Source organism: Oryza glaberrima, chromosome 2 (assembly GCF_000147395.1).
Source record: "Oryza glaberrima chromosome 2, OglaRS2, whole genome shotgun sequence".
Taxonomy (NCBI): domain Eukaryota; kingdom Viridiplantae; phylum Streptophyta; class Magnoliopsida; order Poales; family Poaceae; genus Oryza; species Oryza glaberrima.
In genome coordinates, this window is record NC_068327.1 from 20,598,639 (window position 1) to 20,625,421 (window position 26,783).

The 26,783-nt window shown below is 41.0% G+C and overlaps 1 protein-coding gene and 2 pseudogenes across 1 annotated transcript; all 3 read right to left on the reverse strand.

The window, feature by feature from the left end:
- Positions 1-30: 30 nt before the first annotated feature.
- On the reverse strand, positions 31-6,138 carry LOC127762579 (probable leucine-rich repeat receptor-like protein kinase At1g35710). Its single transcript, XM_052287072.1, has 6 exons — positions 5,739-6,138; positions 5,611-5,689; positions 4,558-5,539; positions 3,039-4,002; positions 2,693-2,818; positions 31-248 (listed from the first exon to the last, which is right to left on the reverse strand). The coding sequence occupies exons 1-6, from the start codon at positions 6,136-6,138 to the stop codon at positions 31-33; spliced, it is 2,769 nt and encodes a 922-aa protein (XP_052143032.1).
- A 7,053-nt stretch (positions 6,139-13,191) lies between these two features.
- On the reverse strand, positions 13,192-16,951 carry LOC127762580 (LRR receptor-like serine/threonine-protein kinase RGI1; annotated as a pseudogene).
- A 6,733-nt stretch (positions 16,952-23,684) lies between these two features.
- On the reverse strand, positions 23,685-26,303 carry LOC127762581 (MDIS1-interacting receptor like kinase 2-like; annotated as a pseudogene).
- Positions 26,304-26,783: the final 480 nt, after the last annotated feature.

Consider the following 26,783-nt stretch of genomic DNA (forward strand, 5'->3'; position numbering starts at 1 on the left):
ACAGGAGGAAAATCAATTTTCTGACAACATTCACTGGTAGAACACAGGGATGATTATATCAGCATGTAGATGGTCACGATTGCCATGTACTTCAGCTGTAGAGAACATCCTAGTTACATGCAGCATTGTTGGACGATGTAATGGGTTGGGGTCCAAGCACTGGACAGCAGCCATGATCACTCTGAATATTTCACTTGTTGTCTCAGTTTCAGGAAGTGGGAGCCGGGCGTCCAACAAATCCTTCAGGGCTCCTTTGGCAGCCCGGGATCCCACCGGGATCCCGACCCATTCCCTGGGAGAAAGGCCCGCGGGGGAAATTGCCACGGGGTTTATTTCATGTCCATTTGGAAGCCCATGAGGCAGGGATTTTTCGGCCCAATCCACGGGGAAACCCCAGGGAAAGGACCCCGACCTCCGGAGGTCGGGAATATTTCCTCTCGCGTGATCCTCCGCCGCTTCTCTCTCACGCAAGAGCGGGCGATGCCACCGCGGGACTCCTCCTCCGGCGAGAAGGGTAAGCCCTTCTCCTCTCCCCCCTCCTCCTACTAGGGTTCCTGCTCTCCTCCTCGTCTAGGGTTTCCGCCTCCTCTAGCTCTCTAGTCTCAGCACTCGCATCGCAGGCACCGAAGGGCAGGTGGTGCAGCGGCAGCCTGGGCAACGACGGCGAGGCGACGCGCCGGCAGCGCGGGCGCATAGCTGGGGACAGGGGGAAGATCCAAGGCGGCACGACGCACCGGCTTGGTGTATATATGGTTGTTTCTTGATTTGGTTTGTTTCTTAATTTTCTAACCATATTGAGCCCGATCTGTTCGGGCGCAAAGAATTCTTGCTCCGGTAGTTTCTTCTCTGCTGTAAGCTTGGTTCCGTGTTGTCCCGGTAGATTTATGTTGTTCTTGAGCGTTGAATCGGTGGAGGGATGGATATACGCAGGTGCTAGGGTTCAAGATGCTGTTCTTGGTTTTAGTTTTTAGTCATGTGTTCACATGATCTCCACTCCCCAAATCCCAGATCCAGTTTTTAGTCTGTCACTAGTTGTATGTCTGATGGCCCTGCAATTTAATTTGAAAGCTTTGCTTCATGTATACTTGATTGCTTTGGCCCATTGCAATGTAAATACCTAGCTGCAGTGTTGTGTTTTATAACGCTCCTTGAGTTTTTATGAAACTGTAGTAGCATGAGGCTTTAATCTATCTGATCAGTTTGCACCTAAACAGCAGTTGTGTTCTATGATATCTCCTGCTAGGCTGTGTTCTGTATCTCTCCTTGAGTTTTTATGTTGTGGTCTGAAGACTGACCAACCACTGAAAATATAATTTTTATTCTTGCCCAAATGACAGGGTTGATGTCTAGTAACGCATCCTCCTGTTAACTTTTCCATACTTGGCATTTTTATTTGCATATTATGTGAAACTTGCATACTCGTGGATTTACTTTGCACTTGTACAGCTGCAGCAAGAGAGCCTAGGAGAAAGCCAGGAAAAATATATACCATGAAACACATTATGATTTTAAAATAGGATCATGCCTTCATTAGTTTAACTAAGGAAGAGATTTTCAGTTTTCCTCTGCCATGCTAATTAAGATTGTTTGATGTTGCAAAACCGACATGCTATGATTTTGTTGTGTTCAAGAATATGACTCTGTTATGTCTTCTTGCTGACATTAATGTTATAACCTAGAGCAACCATGAGCATCTTTTCATCTTGATGCATTTACTTTGCAGTTTCTTGTGCAGGGCACTCGTCTAGATTGATTTGGACTCTAGAAATTCCTAGCAATAACAATTTTGGTTGTTCAGATGAACTCTGAAGTCTGATCTGTTATGTGCAAATTTCCTGTGGTCATTGTTGTACTCATCAAAACCTTTTTTTTTCCAGAAAGAACAAAGGAATGTTCTAAAACATGTTTATTTTGATAATATAGAGTGGGTAGATGTATGCTTAAATTGTTATATTTCTGCAGCTTTCTGCACCAAAGGAAGCAGCAGTTAAGTTTCATGGATCCTGTAAAAGCGTCACCAGTCACAAGGATACAATTTTCTGTTGGGTTGTTTTGGGGGCCAGTCTGATTGTAGTGCAGTTGTGTAATGGAAATGAATTTTTTTCACGATATACCACTTTGCAGATTGAAGAGTTGTAGTTCTAAGAATTCTTGTATTTTCATAAGAAGCATTGTCATTTGAATTATCTATGTGGATTGTATTGGTTGAGATAAACTTGGTCGAATGTTGTCGATGTTTAACACCAATTTGACTTTTGCTGAATTTACTACATTCTTCAATTAAATGTACCATCATGATGCTAGTATATTGGTTTATATTATTTTTAATGATATTTTCCATATTTTTAATGACATTTTTATATTTTTTGCAATTTTTATGGACTTCCCGTAGGCCTTTTTCAATTTATCTGTCATTTTTCGTAATTTTCTCTTTTTTTCCTGATTTTTTTAGTTTTCTATGATTTTTTTTAGTTTTGTTGTTGAACACTGTTTAGCACTTTGCCTCTCTAAATCCCCTTCCCCCATCAACCCCCTCCCCCTACTCCCAAATGGTAGCAGAAAAAATTCCCCTAACAAAAGTGATTCCCCTGGAGGTGGAGGGGGATCGGTTGGTGCCAGGGAAAATCCCTGTACGGGACTTTTTGCCGGGGGTTTCCTCCCCCTGCATCCAAAGGAGCCCTCAGGGTTGTACTTTCCTTGGCCATGGAGAGGGACAACAGGAAATCACCAGGATGACACCCCATGAACAGCTCAAAGACGAGCACTCCGAAGCTGTAAACATCGCACTTCTCCGTCACCCTTGTTGTATATGCTAGCTCTGCCACATCAATATTAAGACCTTGTTTCAATAAATTTGTATAGAAGGAATTCTATTCTATTTTGTACAATCTAAGATGCATCTTTGCGAGGTTGACTATAATAACTATTATCAGAAAATACTAATGAGATGAATGCCTAAGCTGTTAGCTCAAATACTTGTTAAAATGTTAACAAAAAATACGAGAGGATAAAGTAACTGATACATTATAAAATTTTACCTGGAGCAAGATAACCTTTTGTCCCAGCAAGCTTTGTGCAGTTCGATGCCTCTACATCTAGAATTTTGGCGATACCAAAATCAGATATGCAAGCTCTGAATTCCAGATCAAGCAAAATGTTGTTGCTTGTTATATCTCGATGGACTATGGGTGCAAAGCAATCATGATGTATGTAAGACAAAGCATTATCAACATCCTTTACAATATTTATCCTTCGCATCCAATCCAACTCAATTGCAGTGTTATGGTTCTCCAAATATCTTGACAAGCTTCCTCTATCCATGTATTCATAGACAAGAAATTTGACGTGAACTGCAGAACAGTACCCAAAGAGTTTCACAATATTTCGATGCCGAATACTCATCAAAGCATCTACTTCCCGCTTAAATATTAGCTCGTCATCTTCCGTCATATGAATTTTCTTTACTGCAAATATCTCGCCTGTTGGCAATTGAGCTCTGTAGACAGATCCGTTTCCTCCCATACCAATGCAATGAGTTCCATTGAAATTCTCTGTGGCTTCAAAAATCTGCTTGTACACATCTCCTCCATCAAAGTTCCAGACTGAAAACACTTTTGTGTTTCCAGCTCCATTTTCACTTTGCTCCTCAGATTTCATCTTTCTGCGTTGCCATGTCACAAGTGCTGTGATGAACAGAACAGATATGCCAGCAGCAGCAGCAACACCAAGTAAAATGGGTCCGAATTTCTTTCCTTTGCCACCTTTCTGAATAAGGTTGCAAGGTGGTAAAGCTTTGACTGTACCACACAAGTGTTTATTATGCACGAACCACTCAACTGGAGCTTCTTCCAAGAACTTAATGTGTGGCACTGGCCCTTCCAAATTATTGTAAGACACATCCATGGATGAGAGGCTGATCATACCCTTAAATGATGGTGGTATGCTTCCATTTAATGTGTTGTGTGAAAGATTGAGGGCTTCAAGCATGTTCAAACCACTCAGCTGACTTGGTATGATCCCGGCAAATGAATTGTCACTTAAATCCAACAATTCTTGAAGGTATGTCAGCATCCCTAGTTTAATAGGTATGCTTCCTCCGAGGTGATTATGTCCCAGCCTTAGTGATTGAAGTTTCAAACAGTTCTCAATTGATCCCTGTATTGGTCCGCTTAGGTTGTTCAATGATAAATCCAAATACTCGAGATTCTGTAGAGAACCTAGTTCCTCTGGTATGTTTCCATGGAGCAAGTTGTTCGCGAGGCTCAAATTGAATAGAGACACCATACTACCAATTTCTGGTGGAATGTGCCCTTCAATTTTATTTGATGAAATATCAAAACTCCCTAACCAAGACAATTTCCCCAAGCTTGACGGTAGGACTCCGGTTATGCGATTGTTTGATACATGTAGAGAGGTAAGTTTGGTGCACTCACCCCACCGAGGAGATAATTGTCCAAACAGTTTATTTGAGCTCATGTCAATATAGACAAGGTTTGGATGAAGGCCCAACTCGGAGATATCTCCTTCAAGTTGATTTCGCTCAAGACGAACTCTAACTAGGGTTTTGCAGTTTAGTAAGCTTGTTGGCAATGGTCCAACAAGGCTGTTGTGATCAGCAGTGAAATTTTGTAGCCGACTTGCTGCGCATAGTCCTGATGGTAACTCACCAGAGAGATTATTAAGACTGATTTCCAAAAACTCTAGATTCACTAAGTTGCCAAGTTCTTGAGGAATAAATCCAGAAAGTTGGTTAGATACAAGATTTATGGAATAGAGTTTATTCAAATTCCCTAAACTGTTCGGGATGGAACCTGTGAGATTGTTATCAGCAAGTGATAAGTTATTTAGGTTCACCAGGTTACCTAGTTCTTTAGGAATGTGTCCAGAAAGTTTATTGCTCCAAAGCAACAAGTTGGAGAGTTTAGTCAAATTCCCTAAGCTGTTTGGAATGGAACCAATGAGCATGTTTTTGGAAAGATCTAAATTCTCTAAATTCACAAGCTTACCTAGTTCTTGAGAAATATGCCCAGAAAGTTGATTGTGCCAAAGAAACAAGTGGGAGAGTTTAGACAGATTCCCTAAGCTACTCGGGATCAAACCTATGAGGTTGTTTGAATAAAGCGATAAGTTCTTTAAGTTCACAAGGTAACCTAGTTCTTGAGGAATGTGTCCAGAAAGTTGGTTTTTATAAAGTGATAAGACAGTGAGTTTAGTCAAATTCTCTAAGTTGTTTGGAATGGAACCTGAGAGCATGTTGTCACAAAGCCTTAGGCCCTTTAAGTTCACCAGGTAACCTAGTTCTTGAGGAATGTGCCCAGAAAGTTGGTTGTGACAAAGATCCAAGAGCGAGAGTTTAGTCAAATTCCCTAAGTTGTTTGGAATGTGCCCGGAAAGTTGATTGCCCCAAAGAATCAACACAGAGAGCTTAGCCAAGTTCCCAATACTGTTTGAAATGGAACTTGAAAGTTTGTTTATGCCAAGCCTCAAGTCTTCTAAGATCGCTAAGTTCCCAACTTCTTGAGGAATGCATCCAGAAAGTGTATTATATAGAGGTATAAGGTAGTGAATTTAGTCAGGTTCCCTAAATTATTTGGAATGGTACCTAATAATCTATTGGAATTAAGTTTCATGGACCTCAACTTCACCAAATTTCCAATCTGCTCAGGAATATATCCAGAGAGGTTATTATCTGAAAGATTCAAGGACTTGAGCTCTGTTAACATATTGATATTGATCGTTCTGCAGGAGCAGGGATCTGAGCTCTTTGAGGGACGCACCACTCCAAGGGATCCTCCCCGTAAGCTTATTGTGTGAGAGATCGACGCTTGTCAGCATCGTCAGTGCAGAGAAGTTGAGGACCTCAAGTGAGCCTCTCAGCCTCATTCCACGCAGAGAAATCTTGGTGATCACCAATTTCCCTTGTCGAGCACCGCACCCAATGCCACGCCAGCTGTGGCATGGCCATGCCTTGCGATCCCAGGACTGCAGGGGTTCATGGGTTTGCAGGGTGGCCTTCCAGGCGATCAGCGCTCCAGCTTGCTCTTCGATGGATGGCATGGCAATGGCAGGAGGGGCAAGGAGTGAGGACAGTAGTATAGCTAATGGCAGGACCAAATTTAGGGGAGATAAGGGATCCATGGCTTGGGTAGAGTAGAGGGCTTTGCACAAGCTAAGGTTGGTCTGTGTTGTTCTTATACTGGACAGTGTTGACTGCTACTGTCCATGATCAGCTTGTAAGTCTATATGGTACAGTGCTTACTACCGTACCACATTTAGTTGCACATTGGACTTGGAAAAAAAAAAAATTCAACGATCGTAAGATAAGTGAAAGCAACATGGATGGAACACTTACATGATTAGTTCTCTGGTCTAATCCAAACAAGGTTGGAGTCGAGACTCGAAACATGAGATTCTCAAGTCAATTAAGCAAATATGGAAGTCATCACCTTTCTAAATCAACGTACCCAGGGGGCAAGTAGATATGGAAGAATGGAGCCTTGTTCAGATTCTCAAGTCAAGTAGCCTTCCTCCCTTAGTGGTTGAGTAGTTGTTGGAGAAAAAAATTGAAAATATATTATTTATTTTTCTTTTTCTCAGGAATATCGGGGATTTAATCTTATTTGTGTAAATAGCTGGGAGACCGAGCGGTCAGTCTAGCTTGCTCAACCAGCGAGACCGACAGCATGCACACCTTGCCACTAATAAGTGATTAATTATCTTGATTAGGTTAATTAATTATTTTCTAATTAGTTAATTAATCAATAATTATTAATTAGCGGTAGCGCTATTCCGCGCTCTTACACGCGGAATATTGTTCCGAGCACCGCACGTCACGCCTCCTATGTCCGTTCCTTTTCCGCGTTTTTCGTTCCTCTTCCCTTCTTCACATATTTCTATTGGGCCCTCCTGTTCCCACGACAATTCTCATTTTTTCTGTTGGCCCTCTCTCGTATCTCTCTCCAAACCGTTCCCATTACTAGTAGGAAACCAGTACCTATTAGAAAAAAAGAGTAAACCATTTACTATTGTCAGACTGCTGCTTCATGAAGAAATTACTTCTGAACATGTAGTAAAGGAATTACTCTTTGTATTAGTGTACTTCGATTAGATCAAAAACTATTTTTGAACAGGTAGTAAAGGAATTACTCCCTCGTGATAATCTGTATTGGTGTACTTCGGTTAGCTTATCTTTTAACATGTGGTAAAGGAATTATTCCCACATGAAATATGTATTGATGTACTTCGTTTTGCTTCTGAATTGGCATTTACTCTGTACTTGGGTTTCCTAGGGCCAAAACTAGGTAGTAATTTTTTTACAACAAAATAATACATAGATAATAATCTTTTTATATACTCCGGATCGATGCTACATTGAATCATATGTACCACGTGAATAAAAGTTTTACAAAAAAAAAAAACAAGCAAAGCAGGGCAGTTGGCTAGTAGTCAGGAGGAAATAGAAGAGGAGGCCGATGGAGCAGCGTGGTTGCTGGTGCTTCTGGGCCCGTCGGAGAGGCCACAGCGGTGGAAGATCGAAACCACCAGGAGATGCGTGAGGTGAGTCACCAGATTCACCTCGGCATCACCGGACACGCTAGGCGGCCACCGCCGGGACGAGGAACGCACTCGGCCAACGTTGCCGCAGGGAAGAGGAACTCGATGTCGCTGCCGATAACGCCTGGTCCTCCTTCAATGCCGCCGCCGCCGCTGTCACCTCTAGCGCCGGTCTACCGTGGCCGTCGCCTCACCGTCGTCCGGCTGGCCCAAGCCTCGCTGACCGGCACCTCCACAGCCGTGTGTCGCGCAGTCTCCACAGCCGCACACCACCACACCATCTCCCTAGCCTTGCTCCTCTTCGTCGCACGTGCCGCCGTCTGCTCCCCTTCTCAACCATGGCAGAAGAGCCGCCAGGGCGCCGGATTTGGCCGGGAGAGGGTGGATCCGGCCGTCGCTAGGTCCCCACGACCCACCCCGCTCTGTGGTCGTCGCTCATCGCTGGCTACTCTGTGCCCTCGCCGGCCTCCTGCTGCAGCCCACCACACCGCGCCCGTGCCGCCGCCGCGTCACCTCCCGCGCCACAGGCCGCCGATCTGGGAGCTGGGATGGTGGATCGATTCAGATTCGTAAAAAAGGGAAAAAGATGAAGTGGGAGCGAGAATGGTTGGTTGGGTACGGGAAAAAGAGAATATATACCAAAATGTTTTTATCGAAGTAAATTATTTACTCCGATAATGGTGGGAGCATGATGCAGGACGTGGCGTGGGATTTAAAGCAGGGATGTTGTTTTTGTTGTCGAAGTAAATAGTTTACTCGAATAAAGGTGGGTGGTAGAGGAGTGTGATTGGAGTAAATCGTTTACTCCGACAACGGTTGGAGTGGGATGACGGGACGTGGGTTGGGTGGGCCTGGGCTGATGCATGTTTGACGCTTAATTAATTAGCTAATAATGTAATTTCCAAAACACTCTCGCACGCTCACCATGCGAGACCGCTCCTCGCGCTTTCGTCTTGCGAGACCGCCCACGTCATAACGCCACGTCAGTTTCGCGCAACGTTTCAATGATACCGGTGGTATATTTGTGCCAAAACAAATTGCATTAAGAATATTTCTAAGAAAAAAATAAATAGTATATTTTCAAATTTAATTTTTACTTAAACTCATGTTGCTCATTGCTCAAATCGATCACAAATGTACTTCTTATAGGGAAAAAGGATTCATCATCTCAAGTCTGTCTATCTATCTATCTATTATATACTAAAAGACCATTAAAATTTCTATAAACGCTCTTAAACCGCCACGTGTGACTCCTACAAATACTCTTATGTCGCTACGTGGCGCTCCAATAAATTAGAGGAATTTCTAATAATTCTAAAAGAACTAACCATCTATTTACTTTAAATATTGTGGACCCACTATTTTCCACTATTGGATTTACCTTAATAAGAAAAAGCTAACAAAAAAAAGCCCACAGGGTACGTGCACCAGTGCACTTACGGTGCACGTATGTATGCCATACCTCCTCCCCTCCTTCTCTTCATGAAAATATATTTTGTGATAAATTAAATTCCAAACAATTATACGATCTAAATGGTATAGCTAATACTTTATCCATGTTAATCATTAGATTATTTACAACAAAATTTATAATTCAAAACCCAAACTAGCTATATTTGATAAGTAAAAGAACTAAAACACATATATATGAAAAATATTATAGATACTTTAACGATCTATTTAACAACATATAGCTTTTAATAGAACAATATGCAACACATAAGTACTACCCAAATGGTTCGTTAACCGATACTTCCTTCCCACATATTTCGTCCCCATCATGGAAAGGGATTGTTCATGGATTGGAGCTGCTAAAAAAGGGGTTAATTTGGAGGATAGGGGACGGACGGACAACTAAGATATGGCGACATCATTGGATAGCGCATGGCAACAGACTTGAGCCCTTGAAAAAGAAATCCTAGAACAGGCTAACGTATGTACGTGAGCTGATGATCCCAGGAACAAAGGAGTGGAATGAGCAGTTAATCAGGCTAGTAGTGAAGGAGGAGGATGCCTCGGAAATTTTAAAAACCAGGATCCCAACGAATGAAACTTCCGACTACCCTGCTTGGCACTTTGAAAAAACAGGGTTATTCTCGGTGAGGAGTGCTTACAAGCTATCTTGGAGTATGAACAATGTTGTGAACACTTCTTCCAGTACTGCTACAGATGGGGAGAGGAAGTTATGGCAAAACATATGAAAGGCAGATGTACAACCGAAGGTGAAAGCTTTTGCATGGAAACTTGCACAGGATAGATTACCAACTTGGGAGAATAAAAGAAAGAGTTAGATTGAAGCAAGAGGTACATGCCCTGTCTATGGCCAAGTAGAAGAGAGTGGATTTCATGCAACGGTGGAATGTACCAAATCAAAAGCTCTGAGAGATACTTTGAGGGAATACTGGTCATTGCCAGATGAAAAGCAGTTTGTTATGTCTAGGCCTGATTGGTTGATTGTGCTGTTAGAATCCCTAAATAGCACTGACAAAGCACATGTCATGTATCTACTTTGGAGAGCTTGGTTTTTGCGGAATGATTTGATTCACGGGGCGGGATCAGCCAAAGTGTATGACTCAGCGCTTTTCCTTGTCAATTATGAGAATACAATGTTACCAGTTTGGCAAATTTTTGACGATGCCAAATGAAAAAGGAAGATGTTTGTAGACAGCCGGGCAGAAGAACAGAGTATGGAGAAACAAATTTGCAAAAGGCAATGCCCACCGGAAGGGTTTGCGAAAATGAATGTGGATGCTGCATTCTTAGAGGAGTTAGGGCTATCAAGTGTAGGGATCATCGTCAGAGATTGTCGGGGGCTTGTTCCGCTGTCTGCGCACAAAACTCTGCATCTCTGTAATTCGGCTGTGCAGGCAGAGGCACTAGCCTGCTTGGAGGGATTCAAAACGGCGATGGAATGGATATATATGCCCCTGATTTTGGAAACTGACAATATTGAAGTCGCTAAGGCGCTGAAGGAGAGGATCCCTCTTAGATCGTCATGGGCGGCGACGGCTGATGAAGTTAGGAATGCAATGCAATGCTTCCAATCTGTGCATGTGCACAAGATAAAGAGAGAGGCTAATAGGGTTTCTCATTTACTTGCTAATATGGCTATGAGTTCAAGATCTTGTATGGAATGGAGATTGCGTGCTCCTGCAAGAATCCTAGACTTGTTGAGCCAAGAATGTGACCCCTTATTCCATCATTAATAAAGCTCTATATTTTATGTCAAAAAAAATGCAACACATAAGGTTAATCAATAATATTATAATAATAAGTAATTTAATTAGAAAATAGATATTTAACAAGTACATTACTTTGGGTCATTATTATGTTTATAAATATAGATAACTCAAATTGGTGAAACCATTGGATCTATCTCAAAGGAAACAAAACTCCTCCCCTCCTCATATCGTATGTACATGTGCACGTCTTCTGGAAGCAAGATCAGAATATGTATATCTACTCTACCTTTATTGATCCATATGTAAATATATATAACAAATTGCGTTAATATGAACCAATTAAAAGGAGTGCTAGCTTGATGGTACATTATTAACTAATAGTTTTTCGAGATTTGTAAAAAAAAACATTCATTTTAAAAAGAAAAAACACCTTACTTTTAATTTGAACTTAATTTGTTAGACATGTTTTCTAAACAAAATAAGTCTACCTCCATTTTAAATTATGAAGCAGAAAATATAATTGATTATACAGATGAATTAAATATTATGTGGTATAAAGGTAACAAATACCAAAGAAAACTTATAAGCAAAGACGACAAATAAATTTATGAAATAAAACGTACTTCTGAAGCTTGGCAGGTGCAGCATGTTTAATATTCAATCCTTATAAGTTTCTCAAATACAGCGTATGATATACCTACCTACGTGAATACACGAGCTACCATCCTAGTTGATCTAATTTATCCTACGTGCTACAAAACAAGTTAAACTATCCCCTCTACTTCCGACACCACATTCATTCTCTAAATTATTTGAGAATTTAGAGAATATAGCACTCAATTCGCACACCTTCTAGATTTTACCATCCAATCTGCATGTCTTGATTAATATACCATTAGGACTGCTAATTGTTATATTTGGTACCATTTTCACTATTTTCACCACTTTTTATGGTTTCTTACATGTTCATGGACATTTTTGCCCTTAGCCCACCTGTCAGATCCAACCCCACAGCCGCCGAGCACTGCTGACACCGGGCGCCGCCCCAGCTCGATGCCCCCAAGGCCAAAATTTGGCCAGAATCTGTTTGAGATTGGTGAAACCATGCTAGCCTGCACACAGGATAGGAGGGAAAAGAGAAAAGGTACGAGGGAGAGAGGAGGTTAGACCCAATTTATAGTAAACTATTTTTATAGTCAAGAGATTAGAGCTATCTATTATAGAAATTACCTCTAAAACTATCTATAGATGATATGTATAAACTATCCATAGATTACAGCTTACAACTTTCTATACTATTAAACTTGCTCTAATGGCGCCAATCAGAGCTGCTCCAGTCATCGGGTGTGATGGACGACTCTCTAGCAGAAGGCATGACGTCGTCGTCTAATAAACAGAAGAAGCACTCCTTCATCGTGCGTCATGGAGGTGCCAGTGCTCGCTGATTTTGGAGTTCTAATAAGCAGAAGAATTTCTTTCTACGAAGCACAATTAATGGACGATCTGACCGAACAACTCATCAATGTTGAAACTGATGCAACTCAGATCGTCCATCTCGATGAAGTTGATGTTGTAAACTGCAAAGGTCATCCATGGATATCCTAGTCCTATGACTTCATAAGACAAGGATATTTGACACCTATTCTAACACTATAAGTGGAGAGGGTGTGAGTGACGGCAAAATGTGGCGGCGGCGATGGCAATGGTTGGAAGGGGAGGTGATCGTGGGAGAAGCGTGACATTCCACATGAGGCACGGAGGCGGAAAAAGCGATATTACACATTCTCTCAACTGACGTTCCGAGTCTACTGAAGCTCTGAGAACTGAGATGACTTGAAAATTCTGCAATTTATCAGCCTCCGTTTTGTATGTTAGGAAGACAGTACACAATTCTCAACTTATCTCATGAACAGATTCACAAATGATAAAACCAAACCGTTTTAAGTAGCTACTACTAATCAACGTACACTGAAACATACCAAACATAAGGAGACCAGAGACAAAAGATGCATCTGACAACTTCGATATTAAACATACAATTATACAGTATTTCCTAGAATACGAGAACAAGAAGCCTCCAAGTTCAAGAGATGGAAATAGCCATGTAGTCAGAAAAATATGGTAGCCATATATACCATCCATTATAAATCTTAGAGATTCGTATTACAATTTACAACAAAGCAGATTGATCAAACAAGGTAGCATAGTAAGCACAAGAATATCACTAGCAATACGTACTAGGGTCGTGTACAAAATGCAGATATGTTTGACAACCACACAATTAACACCAACGAAGTAGAGAGAACACAAATCATCATACAAGTGATGCTTTATAGTACTTGACAAGTTGACATTAACAGGTGCAATAGACTGACATACCTATGGTGTGAATTGCCACATTCTTGTGGGGAAAAAACTCTGAGCAACATGAGAAACAGCAATTTTCTGACAACATTCACTGGTAGTACGCAGGGATGGTTATGTCAACATGTAGATGGTCAGCATTGTGAGGTCCTTCAGCTAAGAACATCCGAGTCACATGCCGCATCGTTGGGCGACATGATGGGTTGGGGTTTAAGCACTGCACACCAGCCATGATCACTCTAAATATTTCACTTGCTGTCTCAGATTTAGGAAGTGGGAGCCGGGTGTCCAGCAAATCCTTCAGCAATGTACATTCGTTGGCCATGGAGAGGGATGAGAGGAAATCACCAGGATGATGCCCTATAAAAACCTCAAAGACGAGCACTCCGAAGCTATAAACATCACACTTTTCTGTCACCCTTGTTATATATGCAAGCTCTGCCACATCAATATTTAAGATTTTGTTAGCTCAAATAATTGTCAAAAGATAAGCAAAAATACAAAATGATGTAAGTGATATGTTATAAAATTTACCTGGAGCAAGATAACCCTTAGTTCCAGCAAGCTTTGTGCAGTTTGATGCCTCCACATCTAGAATTTTGGCTATACCAAAATCAGATATGCAAGCTCTGAATTCTTGATCGAGCAAAATGTTTTTGCTTGTTATATCTCGATGGACTATGGGTGCAAAGCAATCATGATGTATGTAAGACAAAGCATTAGCAACATCCTTTACAATATTTATTCTTCGCATCCAATCCAATTTAATTACGCTGTTATGGTTCCCCAAATATCTTGATATGCTTCCTCTATCCATGTATTCGTAGACAAGAAATTTGCCATGAACTGCAGAACAGTACCCAAAGAGTTTCACAATATTTCGATGTCGAATATTCATCAAAGCATCTACTTCCCGCTTAAATATTAGCTCTTCATCATCCGACATATGAATTTTCTTTACTGCAAATATCTCACCAGTTGATAATTTAGCTCTGTAGACAGATCCGTTGCCTCCTGTACCAATGCAATGAGTTTCATCAAAATTTTCTGTGGCTTCAAAAATCTGCTTGCACATGTTTCCTCCATCAAAGTTCTAGACTGAAAACACTTTCGGGTCTCCAACTCCATTTTTACTTTGCTCCTCAGGTTTCTTGTTTCTGCATTGCCATGTCATTAGTATTGTGATGAACACAACAGATATGCCAGCAGCAGCAGCTATACAAGGTAAAATGGGTTTGAATTTCTTTCCTTGGCCGCCTTTTTGAGTAAAATCGCAAGGAGGTAAAGCTTTGACTGTACCGCACAAGTGTTTATTGTGTGTGAACCACTCAACCGGAGCTTCTTCCAAGAACTTAATATGTGGAACTGGCCCTTCCAAATTATTGTAAGACACATCCATGGATGAGAGGCTGATCATACCCTTAAATGATGGTGGTATGCTGCCGTTTAATGTGTTGTGTGAAAGATTCAGAGCTTCAAGCATGCTCAAACCACCCAGCTGACTTGGTATGATCCCAACAAATGAATTGTCACTTAGATCCAACAATTCTTAAAGGTTTATCAGCATCCCTAGTTTAATAGGAAAGCTTCTATCGAGGTGATTATGCCCCAGCTTTAGTAAACTAAGTTTTAAATAGTTTTCAACTGATCCTTGTATTGGCCCACTTAAATTGTTTGCTGATAAATCCAAATATTCGAGATTTTGTAGAGAACCTACTTCCACCGATATTGCTTCCCTGGAGCAAGTTGTTTGCAAGGCTCAAATTGAATAGAGACACTAGGTTACCAATTTCAGGTGGAATATGTCCTTCGATTTTATTTGATGAAACATCAAGTCTCTCTCACTTAGACAGTTTCCCCATGCTTGATGGTATGACTCCAGTGATGCGATTATTTGACGCAAGTAGAGTGGTAAGTTTCGCGCACTCACCCCAGTGATGAGATAATTGTCCAAATAGTTTATTTGAGCTCATATCAATATACACAAGGTTTGGATGAAGGCCCAACTTGGAGATATCTCCTTCAAGTTGGTTTCGCTCAAGACGAACCCTAACTAGGGATTTGCAGTTTAGCAAGCTTGTTGGCAATGGTCCAACTAGGTTGTTGTCAGCAGCCGTAAAATTTTGTAGCTGGCCTCCCGCGCACAGACCCGATGGTAACTCACCAGAGAGATTGTTAAGGTCGATTTCCAAAACATTTAGATTCATTAAGCTGCCAATTTCTTGAGGAATGGATCCAGAAAGTTGGTTAGAACGAAGATATAAGAGAGTGAGTTTAGTCAAATTTCCTAGGTTGTTCGGGATGGAACCTGTGAGCATGTTTTCACTAATATCCAAATCCTCTAAATTCACTAGTTTACCTAGTCCTCGAGGAATGTACCTAGAAAGTTGGTTTCCCCAAAGAGATAAGGTGGAGAGTCTAGTCAAATTCCCTATGTTGTTCATGATGGAACTCTGTAAGCTATTTGGAATGTCACCTGTGAGCATGTTGTCGGAAAGATCTAATTTCTCTAAATTCACCAGGTTACCTACTTCTTGAAAAATGTGTCCAGAAAGTTGATTGTCCCAAAGAAGCAACAAGGAGAGTTTACTCAAATTACAAATATTATTTGGGATATGACATGTGAGTGTATTGTTACTAAGGTCCAAGATATTGAGTTTAGTCAAATTCCCTAAGTTGTTTGGGATGAAACCTATGAGATTGTTGTCACTCAGCCATAGGACCTTCAGGTTCAACAGGTAACCCAATTCTTGGGGGATGTACCCAGAAAGTTGATTTGTACTATGATATAAGCTGGATAGTCTCGCCAAATTCCCTAAGCTATTTGGAATAGAACCTATGAGCTTGTTGTCATGAAGCCATAGGTCCTTTAGGTTCAACAGGCTACCTAGATCTTGAGAAATGCACCCAGAAAGTTGGTTTGTCCAAAGAGATAAGGTGGAGAGTTTAACCAAATTCCTTAAGCTGTTCGGGATGGAACCTGTGAGCATGTTGTCAGAAAGATCTAAATCCTCTAAATTCACCAGGTTACCTAGTTCTTGAAAAACATGCCCAGAAAGTGCATTGCTATAGAGGTATAAGGTAGTGATTTTAGTCAGGTTCCCTAAATTATTTGGAATAGCACCTAAGAATTTGTTAGAATTAAGTTTTAAGGACCTTAACTTCACCAAATTTCCAATTTGCTCAGGAATATGTCCAGAAAGGTTATTATCTGAAAGATCCAATGACTTGAGTTTTGTTAAGTTGTTGATCTTGGTTGGAATGGGATTAACAAGACTGTTTTGACTAAGATCAAGGTATGCCAGGCTCACTAAGTCTCCAAACTCTTGGGGAATTAAACCAGTTAAGTGGTTTTCGGATAGTGATAAAACCTTTAGATTTGACAGAAATGATTTATTATTATATCTTCCTGGCTTGTTTGTTACAAACAAGTTGTCTAAACTACCAATAAGGTTGTTATTGGACAAATCCAATCTAATCAACTTCTTGAGGCACCCAATTGTAGAAGGTATTTTACCACCCAATTGATTGTTCGACAACTTTAGGCTCTCAAGTCTTTCTAGCTGACCTATTTCCTTTGGTATTGAACTCGAAAGCAAATTATTGCTTAGCACTAAGACCCTCAGCTTTGTTAAAGTAGTTAAGGCTGGGAATAAGGAGCCCCTTATCTGATTTTTGTGTAGGATCAAGGCTCTGAGCTCTTTCAGGGACATGATACTCTGAGGGATCATCCCTGTAAGCCTGTTGTGTGAGAGGTCGATGCTTGTCAGGGTCGTCAGGGCAGAAAAATTGAGGGCCTCGAGAGAGCCCCTCAGCCTCATTCCATGCAGAGAAATCTTGGTGATCACCATTTGCCCTTGTCCTGCGCCGCACCCGATGCCACGCCAATTGCTGCATGGCAGTGCCTTGCTATCCCAAGACTACAGGGGTTGCTGGGTTTGCAGGGTTGCCTTCCAGGCAATCAGAGCTCCAGCTTGCTCTTCAATGGATGGCATGGCAATGGCAGGAGGGAGAAGTGGTGGAAATAGTAGTATAGCTAATGGCAGGACCAATTTTAGGAGAGATAAGGGTTCCATGGCTTGGCTAGAGTAGAGCACTTGGCTAGAGGTTGGTTTGTAATGTTCTTTACCTTCCAGTAACTTATATAGAGTATCACATGATTCTTTCGGCATCAACTCTAGGGGACAGACTCCATTAAAAAAAAAAACTCTAGGGGACAGACAAATGTGGAAGAATTGAGACATCAGATTCTCAAGTCCAGTATCTTTGTTCGCTTGCTGGTTATTGATTGGAACAGTATTCCAAACTCACTTTGCTTATTGCTTCGAACCACAAATGTACTCCTACTTGTTACTGAATACTACCTCCATCCCAAAATATTTGACGCCGTTAGCTTTTTTAAAAATGTTTGACCGTTCGTCTTATTCAAAAAATTTAAGTAATTGTTAATTCTTTTTCTATCATTTGATTTATTGTTAAATATACTTTTATGTATACATATAGTTTTACATATATCACAAAAGTTTTTCAATAAAACGAACAGTCAAACATATTTAAAGGTGTCAAACATTTAGGGAAGGAGGGAGTATATAGTAGGACAAAGGTGCTAGTTTATACTGTGTGTGTACAAAGACCAATTAAACTATATATCCCCTCTACTTCCCACACCGCATCTCCACACATCATAATCAAATCATTGATGCTGGAACATAATTTAAGGGAGAAAAAGAAGCAGGTTCCACCAAACCCGATTGGATCGAAGGCAGAGCCGCCTGTACACTGCCAGTGACATGGCGTAATTAAAATTTAATCCCCATTGGATACTAGCGGAGAGGAAGAGGAACTGACCTTTAATCCGTTCTTCCTGCACTGGCCCATGCCACTGGATTTGGGGTCGATTTCCATGGGTAGGGGAGGGGGTCGCCGGCGGGGAGAATGATGGCGGCGGGCGCAGACGAGAGACCAACCGTAGCAGCACGTCCGTCGCAGTGGGGTGGGGGTCGGGGTGGCCAGCGTCCATCGACGCGCCCGCCGAGGAGGCAACGGTGGACTGGTGGTCTTCAATTCGGCATCCTCATCTCGACGGAGGTGGAAGAAGGGTAGCGACTAGCGATAGGAGTATTTTTGTGGTATTATGGCCTGTATTTTTCGGTTAAGAGTGATATCTTAACGAAACTTCTTAAATACCCTCTCCATCTCATCTAGCGGCGGCAGCGGCGACGCCTCCCCCACCGCGAGCGGCGGCGGTGGCACAAGAGCCGCTCCGGACTGCTCCGGTCAGCCACCCGCTCCACCCCGTCCTCCTCTCCATGTTGTGGCAGTCCTCTTCGCTGGCAGCGGCGACGGCCTCCTCCTCCATCCCCCTCTTTCGGTGTTGGACGTAGTAGCAGGCGGCGGTTTGAGCTGGCGTGGCGGCAGACATGATGGGGACGAGTGCGGTTGCGGGTGGCGGTGGTGGCCACGCTGGGTTCCTCCATCCCCCTCGTAAATTTCTTTTTGTGATGAATGTTTGAAAGAGAGTTTTTGTTTTTTGCACGTTTTGTTTCTCTTTTTTATTCGATTTTCGCCTTCCTTATGATTGAATCTTGTGATGAATCGGTTGCCCGACGAGGTGAACATGTGATGAATCGGATGTGAATCCGTGGATGGTTTCTCTCTTCTTTTTTTTTTGCAATTTTTTCCATCACTATTGCTAACCAAATCGGATTGTCGATGGATTGTTTTTTTACTTCGCCCTTTATTTTATCACGGACGGACGATGGAAACATCTTCAACTTTTTAAGTAGTAGAGATAGAGATAAATCGTATTATCATGACCATTCTATGGTGTTAAAATATACTACCTCCATATTTTAATGTATGACGCCGTTGACTTTTTATCCAACGTTTGACCATTTGTCTTATTCAAAAAATTTATGTAATTATCATTTATTTTATTATGACTCATCATCAAATGTTCTTTAAGCATGACATAAATATTTTCATATTTGCACAAAAATTTTGAATAAAACGAATAGTCAAACTTTGATAAAAAGTCAACGGTGTCATACATTAAAATGTGGAGGGAGTATTAAATTAAACAAAACATACAATTAAACAATTATGGGCCCATTAGTGTAATCTCATCGTGAATACGATCGAACCCATCTAATCTATTGCCCACCATACGTACTTAGAATTTTCAGCCATACCTGCGTATTGTTTTGGCTAACTGTTTTCTCTATCAATCGGAACTCATACCGGCCGGTAATGCAAGTTTCAATGGCTGAGATTTATAATTTCTGTACGTACTGCTCAAGTCCAACTCCTAATTGGGTGCTAATTGTGAAATCCATGGATGATGCACCGGGAGAACTCGCAAAGTCACATCAGTAATTATCTTTTCCTTTTTTGCAATTTTCTAGGTATAAATAATCAGTTCTGGGGTATGTGTAAAGTAGGTATATAAATAACCATTTAGAACATGCATGTCTTAGGAGTATTTAAACACGCATATTGGGTAGATTCTATTCGGTATATACCTACGCAAACACGCATACTAGGTATATTTTAGGTGAATATACCCACTAAAATACATATTTTGGGTAAATATCATTTCTTATATATTAGTTGTATACCTATTTAAACACGCATACTAGGTAGTATGTATACCTTAGAACACGTACATATTATATACTTAGGAGTATTTAAACACATATATTGGGTTCGTGTGATGTTCCACGATTATAATTCGGAATATACCTATTTACAAAAGAACATCTCTAGGCATATATATGTACATCAGAAATGGAAAGTGCACACCGGTGTTGATGGAAATAAATCAATCACACCGAAATTTGGGTGCCTGATTTTTTTTTGTACGATCTTAAAATAGGAAACTCAATCACGTTCATGCTCTTTTGGAAACTAATTGCATGCAAAATTATATGGAAATGAATACATGCAAATCATGCAAGGATAAACAAATGGAAAGGTGACTCAAACCAGATTTTGAACACCCTGTTATGAGTAGCACAGATCTTAAAGCAGCTGATCGGTGGATAATGTTGGAGTATGGGCACCATGGAGCACTAAACAATTTTACTCTCTCTCTCTCTCTCTATATATATATATATGTAGCTTTTTCTTTATATATGCTGATCTCACTTTGCATAACTTACTGCTAATTTTATTGATTTAACGATCCTGTTTTTACCATTGATAATTCCATGTTCTCAATGAGAACGTAATCATCCCTGTTTGTGTAGATAAGCAGAACTTAATGACAAGGTGATTATGGATTGATGGAAGGGTCAATGCATTAAGGTAAGCAAATCAAGTTTGAACACATCTCTATCTAGTAGTATTTTAATATATTTTTATTTGGTTATGTACACACATGTGTTAAGGGCACACCTTGATTGTGTAACGTTGTGTGGGTGACTGCGTTTGTGCATTTCCATATTCTATGTGATGAAAAAGTATATACTCCTTCCGTTTCATATTATAAGACTTTCTAGCATTGCCCATATTAATATAGATGTTAATGAATCTAGACACAACCATTGTGTGTGCGTGGCTGCGTTTGTGTGTTTCCATGTTCTATGTGATGAAAAAGTATATACTCCCTTCGTTACATATGTGTTTAAATTCATTAACATCTATATATTAATGTGAGCAATGCTAGAAAGTATTATAATATGGAACGAAGGAAGTAAATATTGAAAAAATCATATGAACAATATATTGATAACACGTGCAAATATGTGCCCAAAGCCATCAATAAGAAATTTTCATCGTCGAATTTTTTATTAGAATATATAAAAAATCTATATTTAATTGTGACTCCATGCCAATTGTCAAACACAACTCATTATTCTCACTATTGATGTGTTGTCGAAATCAAAATTATTAAATGGTGAAAAAAATAATTAAGACTCTCTCTTGATACTTAGTAATTCATAATTTCTAAACTATATTAATATAAAAAACTCCAAAAAATATACTATAATAAGGCTTTAGCGTGAATTAAAATCAGAATACAAAGAAAAGTGTATTGCTTATAAAATTAATAACAATAGCCCGTGCAACGCATGGGTTGTCGGCTTGTATAATTAGCAATAGATTGGGAGCCTGTACTGCATTCCGGATTACTCGTTGTTCTTCTTGCATCGGTGGTGGACCTTCCCAATTACTCGAAGAGCAGGTACAATAGAACTGTTTAGTTAGATAAAAAATACCATGTTAGATTGTTTGGTGCGTTGAAAGAGAGAGGAAGAGAGAAGGGATGCGGGCCACAAAATAAGCACCAACTACAACACATTCCTCCACACCTGGTGGGCCTCATTCCATGCTCAGCTCTTTGTGATCGGTGAAACCATGCTAGCCTACGCACAAGATAGGAGGGAAAAGAGAAATGGTAGGAGGGAGAGAGGAGGTTAGACCCACTTTATAGTAAACTATTTTTATAGTCAAGAGATTAGAGCTATCTATTACAGAAATTACGTTTGTTTGGTACAGCTCCAGCTCCTAGATTCACTTTACCTGGAGCTGGAGCTCAACCAAACGGTCCAGATTCGCCAAAAACTAGATCGGAGCGGGGTGGATCGCTCCAAAATATTGTATTGCCGAGGTGGAGTGGCGAAAACGTAGCTCCACGGCTCCTCTCCGAAAATAATTATAGCGCTACCCATTCCTTTTCACCGAAATTATAGGAAAATGCCACCGCCCTACCCCCTTCGATCCCCTCCTGCATCGGGCGAGCAACACATTCCCAACCCCTTCCTCACCCATCTCTCGCGACGACGGAAGAAAGCGCAGAGAAATCGTCGCACGGCAGTAGTGGCGGCGCTAGGCCGCGGCTCCCTTCCTCACCCTTCTCTTGCAACAGCGGCGGCAGAGGCGACTCCCTCCCTCTCTCGGCTGGGGCGGCGCGCGGTGATTGAGGCGGCGCACGACGGTTGGGATGGCTCCGTGGTTGCGCGATGCACGGCGGCGGGCGTGGCACACTGGAGCGACGGCGCTCACAGCGGGGTTGAAGCACCTCTAAAACTATCTATAGATGACATGTATAAACTATCTATAGATTACAACTTACAGCTGTCTATACTATTAAACTTGCTCTAATGGCGCCGATCAAAGCTGCTTCCTCGGCGATCGCGCCAAAAATGTGAGTTCCTTTTGATTTCCTTTTTGACCAATGATAATCGCTGCATTGTCATCCCTTAGAGGGTATTGTTAAAAGATCCTCGATTCCTAATGAAATCGATGTAGTAGTGGCTTGATGGAAGCCCAATGTTTTTCTTTGATCTAGTATATGGGTGGTGGTGAACCTCTCATTCGTCTTTGAGTGCTCTCTGAATAGTGCGGGAAGGTTTCCCATCACATGGCTCACAACCACCACAAGTAGAGAATCCCAATGCGCTTTTCACTAGGAAGACGAGGATGCTATTCTTTAAAGAACCAGCTTGACAAGCATTTCCCATCCATCTTTCCCCTTCTTGATGAGCGCACCATGACTCATTCAAAAGAGAGAGTAAAAGGAAGGATTTCCCATGCCAAAGGATCGGAACAGATCGGGTCTCAATCCATCAGTACTTGCAATTTCATCATGATCCTTATCAACAGAGCTAATCGATACATTCATAAGAAATGAACTGTGGCGAACCCTCAGACGACCCGGCTCGCCAAATCAATTACTGGTCCTAAAGAATTTGTGCTTTCCGCAGTTCTTTGTACAGCCTAAGGTATGATATTTGTCTTGAGTTTATGGTGATGAGAGGTGTAATTGGTGTGGTTCGATCATTTCTCAGTTCACCGATTCATCCATCCGGTATGATGGACGACTCTCCAGCAAAAGGCGTGACATCATCGCCTGATAAGCAAAAGAAGCACTCCTTCATCAGGCGTCATGGAGGTGCCAATTCTCACGGATTTTGGAGTTCTAGAGAGCATGGATGACCTTTGCAGTTTGCAACATCAACTTCATCGAGATGGACGATCTGAGTTGCATCAGTTTCAACATCGATGAGTTGTTCAGTCAGATTGTCCATTAATTTTGCTTTGTAGAAAGAAATTATTCTGTCTGTTGGATATCCTAGTCCTATGACTTCATAAGACAAGGATATATTCAACACCTATTCTAACACTAAGTGGAGAAGGTGGGAGTGATGGCCAAACGCAGCGGTGGTGACGGCGACGGTTGGAAGGGGAGGTGATCGTGGGAGAAGCGTGACATGCCGCATGAGGCACAGAGGCGGAAAAAACAATATTACACATTCTCTCAACTTACGTTCCGAGTCTACTGAAGCTCTGAGAACTAAGATGACCTGAAAATTCTGCAATTTATCAGGTTCCGTTTTGTATGTCAGGCAAACAGTACGCAATTCTCAGCTTATCTCGTGAACAATTTCAAAAATGATAAAACCAAACTGTTTTAAGCAGCTACTACTAATCATCACTGAAAGCAGATATGCAAGCTCTAAATTCCTGATCGAGCAAAATGTTGTTGCTTGTTATATCTCAATGGACTATGGGTGCAGAGCAATCATGATGTATGTAAGACAAAGCATTAGCAACATCCTTTGCAATATTTATTCTGTGCATCTAATCCAATTCAATTACGTTGTTATGGTTCTCCAAATATCTTGACAAGCTTCCTCTATCCATGTATTCGTAGACAAGAAATTTTCCATGAACCGCAGAACAGTACCCAAAGAGCTTCACAATATTTCGATGCCGAATTCTCGTCAAAGCATCTATTTCTCACTTAAAATATTATTTCGTCATATTCCATCATATGAATTTTCTTTACTGCAAATATCTCACCTGTTGGTAACAGAGTTCTGTAGACGGATCCATTTCCTCCTGTTACAATGCAGTGAGTTTCATTAAAATACTTTGTTGCTTCAAAAATTTGCTTGCACGCATCTCCTCCCTCAAAGTTCCAGACTGAAAACACTTTTGTGTCTGTAACTCCATTTTCCCTTTGCTCCCCATATCTCTTCTTTTTGCATTGCCGTGCCACTAGTGCTACGGTAAAAACAATAGAAATGCCAGCAGCACTAGCTATACCAAGTAAAATGGTTTTGAATTTCTTTCCTTGGCCACCTTTCTGAGTAAGGTCGCAAGGGGGTAAAGCTCTGACTGTACCACACAACTTTTTATTGTGCACGAACCACTCAATCGGGGCTTCTTCCAAGAAGTTAATATGTGGCACTGGCCCTTCCAATTTATTATATGATACATCCAGTAATGAGAGACTGATCATACCCTGAAATGATGGCGGTATGCTGCCGTTCAGTGTGTTGTGTGAAAGATTCAGACCTTCGAGCATGCTCAAAGCACCCAGCTGACTTGGTATGATCCCGGCAAATGAATTGTCACTTAGATCCAACAATTCTTGGAGGTTTACCAACATCCCTAGTTTAATGGGAATGCTTCCGTCAAGGTGATTAAGTCCTAGTCAGTGATCTAAGTTTCAAACAGTTCTCAATCGATCCTTGTATCCGTCCACTTAGGTTGTTCGATGACAAGTCTAAATACTCCAAATTTTGTAGAGAGCCTACTTCCTTTGGTATGTTTCCCTGGAGCATGTTGTTTGCAAGGCGCAAATTGAATAGAGACACTATGTTACCAATTTCTGGTGGAATGTGTTCTTCAATTTTATTCGATGAAACATCAAGTCTCCCTAACTGAGACAATTTCCCCATGCTCGATGGTATGGCTCCAGTGATGCGATTATTTGATGCACGTAGAGCGGTAAGTTTGGTGCACTCACCCCAGTGATGAGATAATAGTCCAAACAGTTTATTTGAGCTCATGTCAATATAGACAAGGTTTGGATGAAGGCCCAGCTCGGAGATATCTCCTTCAAGTTGATTTTGCTCAAGACGTACTCTAACTAGGGTTTTGCAGTTTAGCAAGCTTGTTGGAAAGGGTCCAACCAGTCCGTTGTCGTGAACTGGTAAAAATTCTCACTACCCCCCCCCCCCCCCCCCCCCTAAGCACAGACCCGGTGGTAACTCACCAGAGATATTGTTAAGACCAATTTCCAAAACATTTAGATTCATGAAGAGGCCAATGTTTTGAGGAATGGGTCCAGAAAGTTGGTTTTCAAACATTGATAAGAAAGTGAGTTTAGTCAAAGGCCCAAAGCAGTTTGGAATGGAACCTGTGAGCATGTTTAAGGAAAGATCTCATTTCTCTAAATTCACCAGCTTATATAGTTCTTAAGAAATAAGCCAGAAAGTTGATTATGCCAAAGAGATAAGTGGGAGAGTTTAGATAGATTCCATAAGCTATCTGGGATCAAACCTATGAGGTTGTTTGAAGAAAGCGATAAGTTCTTTAAGTTCACCAGGTAACCTAGTTCTTGAGGAATGTGTCTAGAAAGGTTGTTTTCAAAAAGTGATAAGTCAGTGAGTTTAGTCAAATTCCCTAAGTTGTTTGGAATGGAACCTGTGAGCTTGTTTTCGAAAAGTCCTAAATTCTCTAAATTCATCAGCTTACCTAATTCTTGAGAAATAAGCCCAGAAAGGTTGTTTACAGAAAGCGACAAATTAGTGAGTTTAGTCAAATTCCCTAAGCAGTTTGGAATGGAGCCTGTGAGCATGTTTTCGGAAAGATCTTAGTTCTCTAAATTCACAAGCTTACCTAGTTCTTGAGAAATATTCCCAGAAAATTGATTGTGCCAAAGAAACAAGTGGGAGAGTTTAGACAAATTCCCTAAGCTACTCAGGATCAAACCTGTCAGGTTGTTTGAGAAAAGCAATAAGTTCTTTAAGTTCACCAGGTATAACCTAGTTCTTGAGGAATGTGTCCAGAAAGTTGGTTTCCAAAAATTTGCAAGTCAGTGAGTTTAGTCAAATTCCCTAAGGTGTTTGGAATGGAACCTGTGAGCATGTTTTCGGAAAGATCAAAATTCTCTAAATTCACTAGCTTACCTAGTTCTTGAGAAATATGCCCAGAAAGTGTATTACTATAGAGGTTCAAGGTAGTGATTTTAGTCAGATTCCCTATATTATTTGGAATGGTACCTAATAATTTATTGGAATTAAGTTTTATGAACCTCAACTCCACCAAATTTCCAATCTGCTCAGGAATATGACCAGAGAGGTTATTATTTGAAAGATCCAAGGACTTGAGCTCTATTAACTTATTGATCTTGGTTGGGATGGAATCAACAAGATTGTTTCGACTAAGATTTAGGTATTCTAGGGTCATTGTTTCCCAACTGATGGGAATTGGACCAATTAAGTGGTTTCTAGATAGTTCTAAAAACTTTAGATTTGACTGAGATGATAGATTGCCGCATTTACCTGGTTTGTTTGGTATGAACAAGTTGTCTAGAAGACCAATAAGGTTGTTATTGGACAAATCCAGTATAACCACTCGGTTGATTGCTTGACAAGTTTAGGCTCACAAGTCTTTCTAGCTCACCTATTTCCTTTGGTACAGAACTCGAAAGTAAATTATTGCTTAGCACTAAGAACCTCAGTTTTGTTAAAGCTCCTAAGGCCAATTGGAATAAGGATCCCCTTATCTGATTGTTGTGCAGGAGCAGTGATCTGAGCTCTCTGAGGGACGTGATACTCCGAGGGATCCTCCCAGTAAGCATGTTGTACGAGAGATCAATGCTTGTTAGGGTCATGATCAATGCTTGTTAGGGTCATCAGGGCCGAGAAGTTGAGGGCCTCGAGTGAA

Bases quoted from the DNA above. Each gene is read 5' to 3' on its own strand.
- LOC127762579 (XM_052287072.1), bottom strand. From the start codon at position 6,138: ATGGATCCCTTATCTCCCCTAAATTTGGTCCTGCCATTAGCTATACTA. The intron at 5,540-5,610 runs ATTATTAGGTAC...TCTATATAATAC, and splicing joins ATGAAACTTAATTCCAATAG to ACTTTCTGGATGCATTCCTC. The intron at 249-2,692 runs GTACAACCCTGA...CTGCCAAAGGAG, and splicing joins CCTCTCCATGGCCAAGGAAA to CCCTGAAGGATTTGTTGGAC.